At 43.6% G+C, this 18,485-nt stretch overlaps 1 protein-coding gene across 3 annotated transcripts in view; it reads right to left on the bottom strand.

Annotated features, from left to right (window-relative positions):
- The window catches only part of LOC132402201 (xenotropic and polytropic retrovirus receptor 1 homolog), a 444,705-nt gene that overhangs the window by 50,155 nt on the left and 376,065 nt on the right, over positions 1-18,485 (bottom strand). The window contains exon 12 of one of the 3 annotated variants that reach the window (XM_059984920.1): positions 9,140-10,095. The exons of the other annotated variants lie outside the window; for them this stretch is intronic. Coding sequence (XP_059840903.1) covers positions 9,965-10,095 — 131 coding nt within the window. The 3' untranslated portion in view covers positions 9,140-9,964. Of the gene's footprint in view, positions 1-9,139; positions 10,096-18,485 lie in introns of those variants that run through there. 3 annotated transcript variants of the gene reach the window in all.

Below are 18,485 nucleotides of genomic sequence, written 5' to 3'. Positions count from 1 at the left end.
TACTATTAATTAGGCAATTACCAAAATCTAGGAGTGGAAAGGGGATTCACCTCCGCCTTTCAAACTGAACTTGAAATTGTGACCCTGTCTGCCCTGTCAGGTGTACATAAAAGATCTATAGGGAGCTCTTCCTAGCGCCCTAGCCAATATTTGTTCCTCAATAGTTATTAACAGGCTAATTGTAGGAACTACAATATGAAAAATACTTAAAACAACCCTTGATTTACAATAGGGAACAACGAAAGTACCTCATTATTCAAAATCTATTTTGGGACAATTCTAGTATTGTAAATGACACAACATATGTGTGTATCGTTCCTAAATGACAGCAGCATGTTCAGCTACAGCTGGGATACATTACCCTATTTACTCCAAAAGATGGGGCACAGTTCTGAATGTTGATCTGCATTTGAGTGCAGATTCTAATTGCTGGCTATAGTTGTTTCAGCAAAACATTTACAAGAGAAATGAAAGATAATTCAGTTGTTGGTCTACATTTTGTTGTTATTCTCTTTGTTCAGGCATTTTCTCCAACCCTCCGTCTATTTATCTCATTATTATTCAGAGCAGGTTTTAGAAGCTGTTATCACTGCAGGCAAGCAATTACAACTCAATCACTGCCGAGTTCTCCTCATGCCACTGCACACTGCCAGCATCTGAAAAAAACAAGAGCAATGGTATTCTGCCCTAGCATGCAGTTCCATTTATTATACAAAACTTAAAGCCATTCTATTCTAACCTCAGGCACTTCACAGCAGCACAGACTGTGTCAATGATAATTTTCCTCTCTTGTCAATCAACTAAATAACACAAATGGTTTATGCACCAGTGGCAATAATGCACTAGCAGAGAATTCCTGAGCACCTAAATGACATTTTTCATCAAAAATCACGTGTTAATTATACTGAAAATTGTACTTCAGTTAAAAAAAGTTAGCTCAGATTGCTGATATTTCATATTGCACTGGATCCCACAAGCAGTCCAGCATATTCTTAAAATTAGCTGGTTAATTTATGTCTGTAAATTAAAATAGGTGGAATTTTGATGAGCTGATTTGGAATCAAGTATTTGAAGTTAACCCAGAATAATTCCCCAAATGTTTGCATAAAAATAAAGGGCCTATGCTTAATGCACATGCCGTAAATCTCCAGGAAATGTAATATACCCGTCAATAATAAATTACTAGTTCGCAAATATGCTTACCTATTTATATAATGTCTTACAAACAGGAATGAGGCAATATTCATATCTTACTATCAGTAAAACAGGAAACGATATGGAAATATACTTAAAAGTAAAATATGCCAAAATGCATTGCAGTACATCTTTATTTAATACAGAGAGAGGTTGGAGGTGAGACTGAGTTATCGGCAGTACTAACAAGTGTTATTCACTCATCAATGACCTGTTCACTGATACCTGGTCTGGGTTTCACCAAGTCCTTGACTCCAGACCTCATCTCTGCTTTGGCCTAAGCATGGAACAAAAAACTGAATTCCCCAATAAAGCTCAGAATGATACCCTCTGACATCAAGGGCAAACTTGACTGTGTGTGTCACTGGAGAAAACACTGCAACGGCTGGAGGCATACTTCATACAAAGGAAGATGTATGGACGTCAATCATTTTAGTCCCACAGGAATTCCTCAAGGAAATTACCAAGGCCTGACCACAATGACTTTCCTTCCAACATAAAATTGGAAATGGGGATGTTCCCTGATAGTTGCAGAATATTAAATTCCAATTACACCTCTTTAGGAAATGAAGGAGACCATGTCTGTTGCAGCAAGACCTGGACACCAATTAGGCATGGGATGATATGTGGCAAGTAACATCATGCCATAATTGTGTCAGGCATGAGAATGGAGTTTACCCACCTACCTTTCAAACTAAATGGTATTTCCAAAAGTGAGACCCCAATTATCAGTATCCTGGTGATCACCAATGACCAGAAGCTCAAATGAAACAAACACATAAATACTATATCGCCTGCACCCCAAAGCCTTTTGAGAATAAGCAAAGCATAATCTAGGAGTGTGATGGAATATTCTCCACTTTCCTAGATGAGTGCAGCTCCCACAAATCTTGAGACTGACCATTCAGAGAAACGCATTTGATTGGTATCTCATCCATCATCCAAAACATCTACAGTAGTCTTTCCACCACCTGTGATTCACAGCTGGTGACGATCATCTACAAAATATACTGCTATTACATGCATTAACACCTCCCAAACCACAATCTCTGCCATCAAGAAAGGCAAGAACAGCAGATACAGGCAATACCAGCAGTTTTGCAGATTTATTGTGTTGCCTCAGTGAGGGAGAAAGCTACCTGACACTTAGAAGTCATATCCCTTAGGTTGAGGACACTAGAAATAGTTAATGGGCAGGGACATAACAGCGTGATGACAAATGAGGCAGAAAAGGAGATCTTATACTTGTCAAATAGTTGAGTGATTTCTGCATCCTCTGTGGAATGCAACAATTTTCATATATATATCATGGTTAGGGGGACAAACACTTGCTCTGTGAAGCTATGACAATGAATCCCAAAGGCTACATTGTCTACTTGGTGCCGTGTTTAAGATAATTTTTTTGAAGTGAGATTGGAACTGGACTAGGAAGGGAAGGATCCTATTATGATGATCTATATAGGTAGCATTAGTACATTAAGGACGAAGAAAGAAATTTCTTTGAGGAATTATGAACAAAAGCACAAAATACTAATGTCTGAATTGAGTCACAGTCACACAGATGTTGGCACACGGTCACAAAATCAGAGAATTAAAAGTACGACAAACAGATTAGTTTGGGAGGAAAGAACTTCAATTCACAGGTTACTGGCACTGTTATTGAAGAAAGAGGGAACTTTTTTCCAGGAATGGCTTCACTACAATTAGCTGGAATACTGGAACTATCAAGTAAGCAGGAGTAGAGATGAGAAGGGAGCAGGAAAGGGCTCAGGTAAGGGAAAATTGAACAAAATTATAGACCAGGAACAGATGAAAAACTGAGGAAATTAACAACAATGATCATGAGTGCAATAGGAAGAGAGAGCATAAAAATTAAGCAAGAAGTGGTCACAAACAAATTTAAATTCTTTTTACAAGGGTGGAGGGAATGGAGGGGGGATTATGTTCTTAAAAATGATGCTGATGAGTCAAAGAATAGAAAGATAGGCTAGATGAATGTGTGGCTGGTGCAGGAGGGTAGGGATTCAGGTTCATTGTGATCTCTTCTAGAGATGACGTGTACAAAATGGATGAATTGCATTTGAACCAGAGTGTGTCCATTATCTTAATGCAGAAATTTGCTATGCCATCAGGGAGGTTTAAACTAAATTGACAGAAGGGTGGGACCTGAGAGAGTGAAGTCAGTGAGAGACGGGGATGCAAACAGCAACCGTGTTTGTAGCCCGGATATTCAACTTTTTGCTGTTGGACTCTGGCATATTATTTGCCAAGGGAAATCTCACATGCAATTGTGGTTGTTGTGTACATCCCTCCCTCCGCCAACCCGACGTCGGCGTGTAAAATCATTCACACCGTCATAGCCGGACTACAAACCCAGCATCCGAGTGCCCTCATTACCATCTCGGGTGACTTCAACCATGTTACCATGGCTAGAACACTGCCCAACTTCACACAGTATGTGAGCTGTACAATCAAAGGGGAGAGGACCCTGGACTTGATGTATGCTAATATTAAGGATGCTTACAGCTCCTCTCCCCTCCCACCGCTGGGAAGGTCAGATCATAACCTCGTGCATCTCAAACCCTGTCACGTGCCTCTGGTGAAGAGTAAACCTGTAACCTCGAGGTCAGTGAGGAAATGGTCCGGGGAGGCTTATGAGGCACTCCAGGATTGTTATGAGGCGACAGACTGGCAGGCCCTCTGTAAGCCACATGGAGAGGACATTGATGGGCTCACAGAGTGCATCACTGGTTACATCAACTTCTGTGTGGACTGCAATGTTCTGGCAAGAATGTCCTTTGTTATTCAAATAACAAGCCGTGGATAACAAAGGACATTAAGGATATCCTGAAGGCTAAAAAGAGGGCGTTTAGAGATGGAAATAGGGAGGAGCTGAGGACATTACAGAAGGACCTGAAAGCCAAGATCAGGGAGGCTAAAGACAGGCATAGGAGGAAGCTTGAGTGGAAACTCCAGCAGATCAACACGAGAGAGGTCTGGAGTGGGATTAGGACAGGGGTGGGCAAACTTTTTGACTTGTGGGCCACAAAGGGTTCTAAAATTTGACAGGGGGGCCGGATGGACAGGAGCAGATGGACGGAGTGTTTTGGTAATACACCTCATAAGAGAAAATAAAATATCATGGGATAGGTAGAAAACATGTGCTTTAATTTCAATTGAAAATGAACAAATGCATTGCAACAAAATATCTGTCTTTGAAGTCCCATGGTATTTAGCTATTTATTGAAATGACTTTTAAAACACTGAAAATTAAATGAATAAAATACAGCTTTTTTTTAATAGTAACAGTTATTATTTTAAAGCACTGAAAATTCTGTTATCCTTCAAGATATTATCATCATCACTCTCCTCCTGCCTGTCTTTATTTCAAAAACGGTAGGAGATGCAGGTCTACTTGTCCTGCTCCTTCTTATTCAATTGTCCCCTGTGCCAAAACTCAACAACGACCAGCACAAAGACAGAACAGTGACAGCGCGCCAGTATGCGGAGCGCGTCTTTTGATCTGGAGCGCATTTTTTATTTTGAGAACGTACGTGCACCTGCGCACTACTCATGTCCATCACTTAACAGAAATGACATGTAACATGTAAGGCTTATTGAAAAAAATATTTTCAAATGCATTTTTTACATAACACAACGAAGAAACTTATTTTTAATTTCAGTGGGAACAGTGTTGTTGGTCTCCCTTTTTAGCCAGCGCATCAAAGTCTGGATTTAGTTTTGTTGTGGCGATTCTCAGGATGGATCTGAGGTGTTGGTCAGTTAACTTGGATCTGTGGCTGGCTTTGTTGATGTTCATGACACTGAATGCCTGTACACACAAATAGGTCGAGCCGAACAAAGAGTAAAGCGCAAATGTGGAGTAATACGCTGCACCTCAACAAAGGTCAATGCGTAGCGGTGTGCTACATGCAACGCTAAAATTACGACACGGAGTCGGTAACTGCAGTCGAAGAAAAAAACTTTATTCGAAATCCCCAGCCTCACTTTTAAGCCTCCCTCAACCGGCCCCCCGTGGCGCAGAGGCTCCAAAGCTCTGTGCTCGCAAATCCCCGCAGGCTATCTCCCTTAGCCGGAACGCTGCCTAATTGTGAGCCGGTTCGGATGTGCCAGGAAATGGGTCACCACAAATGTATATAGAGTGCGTCATCTATTGGGAAAATGCCAAAATTGCGGGGAAAAAAACGTTAACAAGGTTTATTAATATAATTTCATCAAGTTTTGCGGGCCGGATTAAAAAGCTATAGTAAAAAGCCGTAGTTTGCCCATGCCTGGATTAGGACTATCACTGGGTTCCAGCAAAGCAGCAACAGAGGAGCTGAAGGCAGTGTGGACAGGGCCAATGAACCTAAACTGTTCTTCAATAGATTTGACACTGTGGCCTCAGCCCATCCCCCACATAATTCATCTGTTGTCGGCCCCTAACCAACACATACTCCACTCTCCCCTCCTACCCCTCTTCACAGCCCCCCACCCTGCTCTTGTGACTACACCCCTCCCTCACCTGAAACCACCACAGTGGGATTCACAGCTGAACAGGTGAGAAGACAGCTGAAACGTCTCCATCCAAGCAAGGCTGCAGGCCCGGATGCTGTCAGCCCCAGGGTGCTCAAAGCCTGTGCCCTCCCGTTATGTGGAGTACTTCACCATGTCTTCAACCTGAGCCTGAGTCTCCAGAGGTTTCCTGTGATGTGCAAGACATCCTGCCTCGTTCCTGTACCGAAGATGGGGTGCCCCAGTGGCTCCAATGACTACAGGCCGATGGCATGACCTCCCACATCATGAAGACCCTGGAGAGATTTGTTCTAGAGCCGTTCCAGCCTATGGTTAGGCCACACTTAGACCCCCAGTTCGCTTATCAGCCCCGACTAGGAGTTGAGGATGCCTCCGTCTACCTGCTGAACTAAGTCTACGCCCATCTGGACAAGCTGGCGAGCACTGTGAGGATCATGTTTTTTGACTTCTCCAGTGCGTTCAACACCATCCGCCCTGCTCTGCTGGGTGAGAAGCTGACAGTGATGCAGGTGGATGCTTTCCTCGTGTCATGGATTATTGATTACCTGACTGGCAGACCATAGAACGTGTGCTTACAACACTGCGTCAGACAGAGTGGTTAGCAGCACTGGGGCTCCACAGGGGACTGTCTTGTCTCCCTTTCTCTTCACCATCTACACCTCGGACTTCAACTACAACACAGAGTTTTGCCATCTTCAGAGGTTTTCTGATGACTCTGCCATAGTTGGATGCATCAGCAAGGGAGATGAGGCTGAGTACAGGGCTACAGTGAGAAACGTTGTCACATGGTGCAAGCATAATCATCTGAAGCTTAATGTGATAAAGACTAAGGAGCTGTTGGTGGACCTGAGGAGGGCTAAGGCACCGGTGACCCCTGTTTCCATCCAAGGGGTCAGTGTGGATATAGTGGAGGATTACAAATACCTGGGGATACGAAAGGACAATAAACTGGACTGGTCAAAGAACACTGAGGCAATCTACAAGAAGGGTCAGAGCCGTCTCTATTTCCTGAGGAGACTGAGGTCCTTTAATACCTGCCGGACGATGCTGAGGATGCTCTACGAGGCTGTGGCCAGTGCTATCATGTTTGCTGTTGAGTGCCGGGGCAGTAGACTGAGGGTAGCAGACACCAACAGAATCAACAAACTCATTCATAAGGCCAGTGATGTTGTGGGGGTGGAACTGGACTCTCTGACGGTGGTGTCTGAAAAGAGGATGCTGTCCAAGTTGCATGCCATCTTGGACAATGACTCCCATCCACTCCAAAATGTACTGCAAACATGAGGATATCTGCAGATGCTGGAAAGTCAAACAACACACACAAAATGCTGGTGGAACACAGCAGGCCAAGCAGCATCTGTAGGAGAAGCACTGTCGACATTTTGGGCCGAGACCCTTCGTCAGGATTAACCGAAAGGAAAGATAGTAAGAGATTTGAAGGTAGTGGGGGGAGGGGGGAAATGAGAAATGATAGGAGAAGACCGGAGGGGGTGGGATGAAGCTAAGATCTGGAAAGGTGATTGGCGAAAGTGATACAGAGCTGGAGAAGGGAAAGGATCATGGGTCGGGAGGCCTTGGGAGAAAGAAAGGAGGAGGGGAAAGCACCAGAGGGAGATGGAGAACAGGCAAACAACTAAATATGTCAGGGATGGGGTAAGAAGGGGAGGAGGGGCATTAACGGAAGTTAGAGAAGCCACTGTTCATGCCGTCAGGTTGGAGGCTACCTAGCCGGTATATAAGGTGTTGTTCCTCCAACCTGAGTTTGGATTCATTTTGATAGTAGAGGAGGCCATGGATAGACATATGAAAGGGCACACTGGGAGCACCGGACTCAGTATACCACACCAGCCAGTCAAGTCACAGGTGAAGTGTCGCCTCACTTGGAAGGACTGTATGGGGCCCTGAATGGTGGTGAGGGAGGAAGTTTAAGGGCAGGTGTAGCACTTGTTCCGTTTACAAGGATAAGTGCCAGGAGGGAGATTGGTGGGAAGGGATGGGGGGGACACGAGTGGACAAGGGAGTCGCATAGGGAGCGATCCCTGCGAAAAACAGAAAGGGGGGGAGGGAAAAATGTGCTTAGTAGTGGGATCCCGTTGGAGGTGGTGGAAGTTACGGAGAATTATACGTTGGACCTGGAGGCTGGTGGGGTGGTAGGTAAGGACAAGGGGAACCCTATCCCGAGTGGGGTGGTGGGTGGATGTGGTGAGGGCAGATGTGTGGGAAATGGGAGAGATGCGTTTGAGAGCAGAATTGATGGTGGATGAAGGGAAGCCCCTTTGTTTAAAAAAGGAACACATCTCCTTCGTCCTGGAATGAAAAGCCACATACTGAGAGCAGATGCGGCGGAGACGGAGGAATTGTGAGAAGGGGATAGCATTTTTGCAAGAGAGGGTGGGAAGAGGAATAGTCCAGGTAGCTGTGAGAGTCTGTAGGCTTATAGTAGATATCAGTAGACAGGCCGTCTCCAGAGATGGAGACAGAAAGATCAAGAAGGGGAGGGAGGTGTCAGAAATGGACCAAGTAAATTTGAGGGCAGGTTACCTACCACCCCACCAGCCTCCAGGTCCAACTTATAATTCTCCGTAACTTACGCGACTCCCTTGTCCACTCGTTCCCCCCATCCCTTCCCACCGATCTCCCTCCTGGCACTTATCCTTGTAAACGGAACAAGTGCTACACCTGCCCTTACACTTCCTCCCTCACCACCATTCAGTCCTTCCAGGTGAGGCGACCTGTGAGTCGGCTGGTGTGGTATACTGTGTCCGGTGCTCCCGGTGTGGCCTTTTATATATTGGTGAGACCCGACGCAGACTGAGAGACCGTTTCGCTGAACACCTACGCTCGGTCCGCCAGAAAAAGCAGGATCTCCCAGTGGTCACACATTTTAATTCCACGTCCCATTCCCATTCTGATATGTCTATCCGTGGCCTCCTCTACTGTCAAAATGAATCCAAACTCAGGTTGGAGGAACAACACCTTATATACCGGCTGGGTAGCCTCCAACCTGATGGCATGAACATTGGCTTCTCTAACTTCCGTTAATGCCCCTCCTCCCCTTCTTACCCCATCCCTGACATATTTAGTTGTTTGCCTGTTCTCCATCTCCCTCTGGTGCTTTCCCCTCCTCCTTTCTTTCTCCCAAGGCCTCCCGTCCCATGATCCTTTCCCTTCCCCAGCTCTCTATCACTTTCACCAATCACCTTTCCACCTCTTAGCTTCATCCCACCCCCTCCGGTCTTCTCCTATCATTTCACATTTCCCCCTCCCCCCACTACTTTCAAATCTCTTACTATCTTTCCTTTCGGTTAGTCCTGATGAACGGTCTCGGCCCGAAACGTCGACAGTGCTTCTCCTATAGATGCTGCCTGGCCTGCTATGTTCCATAATGTACTGGTTAGGCACAGGATTCAGCCAGAGACCCATTCCACCGAGATGTAACACTGAGCGTCATACGAAGTCATTCCTACCTGTGGCCATCAAACTTTACAACTCCTCCCTTGGAGTGTCAGACACCCTGAGCCAATAGGCTGGTCCTGGATTTATTTCCACTTGGCATGTTTAACTTATTATTATTTAATTATTTATGGTTTTATATTGCTATATTTCTTCACTATTCTTGGTTGGTGTGGCTGTAACGAAAACCAATTTCCTGCGGAATCAATAAAGTATGTCTGTCTGTCAAAATGTGCAAGCCTGACAATCAAGATAGCCTTGTTTACTGCTTTAAATTGTGTCTAGTTCAATGTATGTAGCTTTACAGGTAAGGCAGAAGAACTGAGGGTGTGAATTACCTCTAGGGACTGAGATATTGCAGCCATAACTTTGACAAACTTTTATAGATGAGTGTGGTGGACTGGTTGCATCACGGCCTGGTATGGAAACATCAATGCCCTTGAATGAAAAATTCTACAAAAAAGTAAAGAATACAGCCCAGTCCACTACATGTAAAGCCCTCCCCACCACTGAGCAGATCTACACAGAGCGCTATTGCAGGAAAGCAACATCCAACATCAAGGACCTGCACCACTCAGGCAATGCTCTCTTCTCACTGCTGCCATCAGGAAGAAGGTACAAGACCCTCAGGACCCACACCACCAGGTTCAGGACTCCTCAACTATCAGGCTCTTGAACCAGAGGGAATAACTTCACTCTCCCCATCACAGAACTGTTCCCACAACCTAGAGACTTATTTTCTAGGACTCTTCATCTCATGTTCTTGAAATTTATTGCTTATTTATTTATTATTTTTGCCCTCTCTTTTGTATTTGTACAGTTTGTTGTCTTTTGTACATTGCCTGTTTGTCTGTCCTGTTGGGTGCGGTCTTTCATTAATTGTACTGTCTTTCTTGGGTTTACTGTGTATGCCTGGAAGAAAACATATCTTAGGATTGTATATGGTGACATATACTTACATTGATAATAAATCTACCTTGAATTTTGAACATAGCTGAGAAAAGAACACTATTTGCAACTAAATGTTCTGGGATACTGATGCATTTGGCATGACAGTGGAACAGGTAGGAGTAGAACAAGTGTGACCCTTTTAATAAAGACAAAACAGCGGTGTTTAGAGAGGATATTCTTGACGGATCATCTTGTGAGGTCATTTGGGTAAAACTTAGAAACAAGAAAGGGATGATCACTTTGGTAAGACTATATTACAGAGTTGCCCCCAATAATCAACAGGAACTTGAGGGGCGGATGTGCTGGGAAATTACATGTAGTTGTGAGAATAGTAGGGTAGTGCTCGTGAGAGATTTCAAATTTCATAGTATTGACTGAGTCATCCAGAGTGCAAGGGGCTTGGAAGAGGCAGAATCTGTGCAGTGGGTTCAAGATGGTTGCCTCATGCAATACATAGGGGAACCGACTTGGCAGGAGCTATATTGGTCCTCCTCTTAGAGAAAGAGATAAGCCAAGTAACTGAAGTGGCAGCGGGGGAGCATTTTGGATCCAGTGACCCCAAATTTTTAGCTTTTAAACAGTCATGGAAAAAAAGACAGAATAGATCCACAGGTTAACATCTTGAACTGGAGAAGGCCAACTTTGAGAGCACGAGGCAGGATGTAGCTGACGTCGACTGAGTAACTCTATTTAAAGGTAAAAGGAACAGTTGACAAGTGGGAGAATTTAAAAGGGTCACATCAAGGGTCCAGGGGCAGCGTTTTCCTGTTAGGGTGAAGGGTAAGCATATGAAGTTAAATGAACCCTGGGCTAGCCTACTGAGGCCATATGAGCAGGATTATATTATTGACCTCCCCCCACCAAAAGAAGGATTTAGAGGATTAAATTTGTATATGATCGCAGACAGTTGCAAGGAATATAAGCTTGAGATAGTAGGTGATTTTAACTTTCCACATATTGACTGGGACTCCTATACTGTGAAAGGACTCTATGGGAGCTTGTCAAACGTGTTCAGGAAAGTTTCCCTTATCAATATATAGAGGTTCGAACTAGAGACAGCGTGATAATAGGTCTCTTATTAGGGACTGAGATAGGACAGGTGACAGATTTATGTCCAGTGGAACCCTTTGGATCCAGTGATATATTAAGAGCAAAAAGGGTGGAGCTTAGGAGGCCATTGAGGAGGAACTTAGGAGGATTAAAGGCACCTAATGGTGACCCCTTTGCTTGTATCTTCAGAAACAGCTCTATTTCCATCTTTAATATCTCTATTTTTCCCTTTCAGGATTCTTTTGAAGACCCTGACCTGGAGTTACATGCTGACTACGGTTCTTTGTGGGAATGGGACCCATTCTGGGGTTTCATGAATGGTTGTTGTTTGGCATGCCGAGGACTTGGCCTAAGAGCTTTGCTTGCCTTCGGAGGACCAAGATTTCATGGCTCTGTAGATGTAAGGATCAGAGGTTGGTGCCTCTGCAAGAGATCAGTTTGTTATTGGAGACAGAGGGATCAGAGGTCGGTATCTCTGCAGGAGATTGGTGTGTCATTGGAGATGAAAGATCTCTGGCAGTGTGCCCAGAGACCCAAGAACTTTCTCCCTTATTGGGGGGGAGGGAGGGAGAGGGGGAGGGGGAAGGGAGGGAGAGGGAGGGGGAGGAGGAGAGGGAGGGAGAGAGAGAGGGAGAGAGAGACAGAGAGAGGGAAGGAGGGAGGGAGAGAGACAGACACACACACACACACACACTGTAGTATGTCAAATACCAGGTGAACAAGTAGTCTTTGGAGCAAATGCAAGTCTGAGTCTTTGCTGTTGCTTTGCTCACACTTGAGTGCTCAGTAGTAGATGCCGATACTTCTTTTTGCCGGTGGGGGGAGGGGAAGATTAATGCTTGCTGCTGCTTATGCACAGGAGGAAGGGGAGCTGTGGGGGGGACTTTGGGGTTCTAACATTTAACTGTCATTCATTCTTTGGGGGCACTCCTCTGTTTTTGTAGATGGTTGCAAAGGAAAAACACTGCAGTATGTACATTGTATAAATTTCTCTGACATTAAATGAATTTTTGAAACTTTGAAAAGGAAAGCAGGGGACAAAACTGGTCCAGTTTTAGATCAGCGTGGTCATCTGTACTGGAGATGGATGAGATGGGGGAGATCTTAAATGGACTTTTTGCATCTGTGTTTACTCAGGAGATGGATACAGGATCTATAGAACTGAAGCAAAACAGTAGTGAAGTGAAGAATCGTATACAGATTACAGAAGAGGAAGTGGGAGGCCAGGGAATAAATGGTGAAGGCCATTTCAGAGATATATGCTTCAGTGTTAGTCACTGGTAACGTTTCAGAAAACTGGAATGTGTCTAATATTGTTCTATTATGTTAGAAGGGTAGCAAGGACATATCAGGAAAGTAAAGGCCAGTGAGCCTGACTTCGGTTGTAAGGAAGTTACAGGAGGGAATTCTGAGGGACAAGAACTACCATCCCTTGGAGAGTCAAGGCCTGATCAGGAATAGTCAGCATCTATAGGAAGAAGCAGTGTCAATGTTTCGTGCCAAGACCCTTCGTCAGGACTAACCTAAAGAAAAGATAGTAAGAGACAGTGGAGTTCATGCCTTCAACCTGATGGCATGACCATTGATTTCTCTAACTTCCGTTAATGCCCCTCCTCCCCTTCTTACCCTATCCCTGATTTATTTATTCACCCCCTTTTTGTTCTCTCTCTGCCCATCACTCTTTGCCTGTTCTCCATCTCCCTCTGGTGCTCCCATCCCCCTTTCTTTCTCCTTAGGCCTCCCATCCCATGATCCTTTCCCTTCTCCAGTTTTGTATCCCTTTTGCTCTTTCCAGCTCTTAGCTTCACCCCACCCCCTCCTGTCTTCTCCTATCATTTTGGATTTCCCCCTCCCCCTCCTACTTTCAAATCTCTTACTATCTTTTTTTTCAGTTAGTCCTGACGAAGGGTCTTGGCCTGAAACGTCAACACTGCTTCTTCCTGTAGATGCTGCCTGGCCTGCTGCGTTCCATTAGCATTTTGTGTGTGTTGCTTGAATTTCCAGCATCTGCAGATTTCCTCATATTTTCAGGAATAGTCAGCATGTTTTTGTGCATGGGAGGTCACATCTGGAGAATCTTTTGGAGTTTTTTGACCAGGTAACTAAGAGGATTGGAGAAGTAGATGTTGTCGATATGGACTTTTGTAAGGCCTATTGACAAGGTTCCATACCTCTGGAAGATCATGTCACATGGGATTCCGGGAAGGCTAGCAAGGTGGATTCAGAACTTTCTCAATGACAGGAAGCAGAGGGTGACGGTTGAAAGTCAATTTTCTGACTGGAGGCCTGTGACTGGTGGGGTGTCCCAGGATTCAGTGTTGGCATGGCTGTTATTCATTATCAGTGTAAATTATTTGGAAATGACTGTACATTACACAAGTTGATAATCTTGTTGACAGTGAAGCAGGTTACATTGATTTGTAAAGACATCTTGATTGGTCAGGGAGATGGGCTGCAGAATGGCAATGGATTTTAACATAGATTAAGCGTGAGGTGATTATTTTGGACATTCAAACTAGGGTAAGACTTCTACAGTGAATAGCAGGGCACCCACGAGTATTGTGGAACAGAGGGACCCAGAGTACAAAAGCATAGCTCACTAGAAGCCACCATGAGTGGACAGAGTGGTAAAGAGGTATCCAGCATGCTGGCTTTCGTCAATCAGGGCACTGAATTTAGGAACATAATGTTGCAGTTATATAAGTTTTTGGCTCGACTGAATTTGAGTATTGTGTCCAGTTTTCATCATCCTTTTATAGGAAATACATCGTCAAGCTGGAGAGGTTGCTGAAGAGATCTACAAGGATGATGTCTGGACTAGAAGGCTTGAGTGGTGACTTCACTGAAGTTTATAAAATCATGAGGGGTATGGATAGAGAGAACGTTCTTTGTCTTTAACCCTGAGATGGGGAGTCCAAAACTAGAGGGCATAGATACAAGATAAGGAAGAAGTTATTTAACATAAATCTGAGAGGTAACTGCTTCATACAGAGGGTATTGGGTGCCTGGTTTGTTCAAACAGCAGAAGTGGTCAAAATGGGTACAATTGTGACATTTAAGAAGCATTTGGAATGTACACGGAGGGTAATAACTGAATGCAGACAATAGGGAAGATGCTGTGGTCAGCAGTTGAACTGAAGGGCCTGTTTCCGTCTTGTATTACTCTATGACTCTAAAATGGTCTGTTCCAATGATTTTCCATAACACAAACCAAGAAATGCGAGTTAGAAAAAATATATTCCCTTTACCCACATGAAAGTGAATTTTATTTGAATCTGAATTTTTTAGACAGCAATTTGTGAATATTCAGTCTGGATGAATTACCATTACACAGGGGTCACTTGGGTTTGAATAAATCCTTTGCATCTCCAATTTCTGAACTCACTCTGAATTTAGGAAATAGTCCAGAACTTTGAGTGGCGGGGTGGAGGTATGTTTCTACTAAAGGATGTGTAAGGTGCTTCTTCCCTCTGTTGACTTGTAGGTCACCCTTGGATAAGATGTAACATGTGCTTAGTCCCCCAGTCATGGGAGCAGGTGGTGGATGATTGTATTATTAGCTGGTGCATATCACATCCTGGTTATATGACCACTGACACCAGGCAGACAATCTCTGAAAAGGATTGATAATGGCTGGGGGCTCACCTGTCTTGTAAAGACACTGCCCAGAAGAAGACAATGGCAAACAAATTCTGTAGAAAAATTTGTCAAGAACAATCATGGTCATGACAGATGGAAGACCATGATCGCCTATGTCCTACGACATGGAACATAATGATGATGATCTATATCTTTATTCTTCCTACCTAATTGCTTTACACCTCACTTCTCTACTGTATTTCATTAGCCACTTCATTGCCCATTCTCCAATCTTTCTGCAGATTTCCTGCTTCCTCAGCACTACTTGCCCCTCCATTTAACTTTGTATCATCTGCAAATTTACTCATAATCTATCAGCCCCATCATCTAGATAATTAATATATAGAGTGAAAAGCTGCCAGCCCAGCAATAACCCCTGAAAATAGCCCCTTAATACCCACTTCCTGACTTCTGTCAGTCAGCCAATCGTCTATTTAGCTAGTACTATGTCTCTAACACAACTTATATTGTTTAGCAGTCTTCTGTGTTGCACCTTGTCAAGTGTCTGAAAATTGAAGCAAATAACATTCAAGAGAAAATCTGCAGCTGTTGGAAGTCCAAGCAAACACAAAAAAATGCTGGAGGAACTCAACAAGCCAGGCAGCATCAATGGAAAAGAGTATAGTCAACGTTTTGGGCTGAGACCCTTCATCAAAATTGGAGAAAAAAGATGAGGAGTCAGATTAAGAAGGTGGGGAGGGGGGAGAGGAGGAAGAAACACAAAGCATTGGGTGAAACAGGGAGGTGGGGGAGAGGGGTGAAGTTAAGAGCTGAGAAGTTGATTGGTGAGAGATACAGGGCTGGAAAAGGGAAGTGGAACTAAAATAGGAGGCCACTGAGAAATCCCGCTTTTTCTGGTGGATGGAGTGTAGGACTTCGACGAAGCAGTCTCCCAATCTATGTAGGGTCTCACTGATATACAGGAGGCTGCACCAGGAGCACCGGGTATACTTGATGAACCCAACAGACTCACAGATGTGTGTCGCCTCACCTAGAAGGACTGTTTGGAGCCCTAAATTGAAGTGAGGGAGGAAGTGTAGGGCAGGTGTAGCACTTGTTCCACTTGCAAGGATAAGTGCCAGGAGAGAGATCAGTGGAGAGGGAAAAATGGACAAGGGCATTGTGTAGGGGGCTATCCATGCGGAAAGCAGTAAGTGGGGGGAAGGAAAGATGTGTTTGGTGGTGGGATCTTGTTGGAGTTGGTGGAAGTTACAGAGAATTATGTGCTAGATGCAGAGGCTGATGAGGTGTTAGGTAAGGACAAGAGGAGCTCTATCCCTGATGGGGTGAGGGCAGATATGCACAAAATGCTTGTGATGTGGTTGAGGGCAGTGTTGATGCTGGAAGAAGGGAAGCCCCTTTCTTTGAAGGAGGACATCTCCTTAGTTCTGGAATGAAAAGCCTCACCCTGAGAGCTGATGTGGTGGTGACTGACTCTCAACAAAATCGTGCTGACCTCTCCCTACCTTATCATGTACTCTAAAATTTTATCTATAATATGTCACCAATTGTTGAGACATACCTGGGAGACAAAACTATATGAATAGAAAAAGAGTAGAGATGGCCATCTGAGATAAAAACAGATGGCAATGGTTTGCTATTTGATTGCTTGTCAATCATGAAATCGATCTGTTACAAACAGATTTAATGGTGCAACTACGCCACTGAGACTTTACTGTAACTTGCCAATTAGTAGAAAAATACTGAGCAGCAAATTTGCAGGGAAGCTACAGATATGCGCAAAAGCTACAGGTGGTGATGATGAGGGATTTGAACCGTCTAAACACTGTCTGAAAGAGCAGTAGCACAAAAAGATAAGTGGGAGGAATTTCTTAAGCACATTCGGGTTAACTCTGCTGATCAGTGTGTTTCTGGCCCAGCCGAAAAAGAGGCAATGTTGCATAGTTATGGGAAATGAGCCAGGATAAGTGGAGTAAGTTTCAGCAGGGAAATATCTAGGAGTAGTCATCATGACATCATGGAGCTTAAAACAGGTATGGAAAAATGTGTAGAACACTACAAATCAGAAATAGTACATTGGAGAAGAGCCAGTTTCAAAGGGTGAGAATAGGGAATTAAAGTTTGGTGGATAAAACCATGATTAAACAATTGAAGGCTTTTTAAGGTGGAGAAGTTTAGGCCAAATTGCAGTCCTAGTATCCTATAAAATTGCAGCCAAATTATCTGGATGACCAAAGAGAGAAGGTAAAAACGAGCAGAAAAAATATGAAAGATGCACAAATGAGAATGAAGTAGACTATAGAAAGCTTGGAGGGAAAATAAAAGAATCAAAGAAATGGCTTGAGAAACGTTAGCAGCAAGAAGAAACAAATTCAATAAATAAACATCCAATAATGTGAATAGGAAAATGATTGTAAGAGGTAGGCTGCTGATCTGAAATAAAAAGAAAATTTATTCAAAGAGGGAGTATAAGAAATAAATATTTAGTATCAGTTTTTTAACCAAAGATGATGATGTTGGAGTCACAGCAAAGGAAGATGGAATTCTGGATGGACTAAAGTGCCTTTTCCCTAGGGAACAATGGCTAATACCAGAGGACATTCTTTTAAGATGAGTGGAGGAATGTCTAATGGAGATGTCAGAGGTAGTTTTTTTTAAACACAGGAAATAATAGGTGCTTGGAATGCAATGCCAAGGGTGGTGGTTGAGGCTGACACATTGGGAACATTTAACTCAACAGGCACATATTTGTTGGAAAAATAGAGGGTAAAAGACTAAACTTAAACACAAGATATTCTGAAGGCAACTTAGATTTATTTCAGCAAACTGTGCCAAACTAACTTGATAGGGTTTTTGATGATATAACACTGTTGATGTTGGGAATGCAGTTGATATGGCTTATTTGGTCTTCTAAAAGGCATTTAATAAGGTGCCATATAGTAAGCTTGTTATCAACATTAAAGTCTCAAAATAAAAAGAGTTGTACCTGCATGAATAGTAAATTGCTCAGTAAGGTAACAGAGTAAAAATGCTAGGCTAACTGTCAAACTGCAGTCATTTGTATAGTAAAGTTCTTCTGGTGTCAGCACTATGACTATTGTTTTTAAAATATATTTCGATGACTTGGGCTTTGATGTTGAGGACACAATATCTTAAATTTGCAGATGACTCAAACCTGTGTGGTTTAGCAACTAACAGTAACAGAGGAATAGGCAGGCCAGTGGTATAGGCTGATAGGTGCTGATGAACTTTAATGCAGAGGATTGTAAAGTGATACATTACAATGGGATAGATGAAAAAAGACATGATTGTAATAGTGGTACCAGGAACAAAGATATTGGGAGGGGGCGGGGTATATATACACTCATTGACCACTTTATTAGGTTCAGGAGTGGAACCTGGTGAGGTGTTCTGCTGCTGTAGCTAATCCACTTCAAGGTTTGGTATGTTATGCTTCCAGAACATTATATCTTCTGCACAACACTATTGTAACGTGTGGTTATTTGAGTTACTGTCGCCTTCCTGACAGTTTGAATCAGTCTGGCTATCCTCCTGTGACCTCCCTCACTAACAAGGTGTTTTCTCCCACAGAGCTGCTGTTCACTAGATATTGTTCTCTGTAAGCTCTAGATCCTGTTGTGGTTGAAAATCCCAGGAGATCAGTAGTTTCTGAGATATTCAAACCACCCTGTCTGGCACCA

This window comes from Hypanus sabinus, chromosome 11, assembly GCF_030144855.1.
Source record: "Hypanus sabinus isolate sHypSab1 chromosome 11, sHypSab1.hap1, whole genome shotgun sequence".
NCBI classification, from domain to species: Eukaryota; Metazoa; Chordata; class Chondrichthyes; order Myliobatiformes; family Dasyatidae; genus Hypanus; species Hypanus sabinus.
Note: the sequence above shows the minus strand (reverse complement) of the source record. Positions and strands in the feature narration are given on the sequence as shown.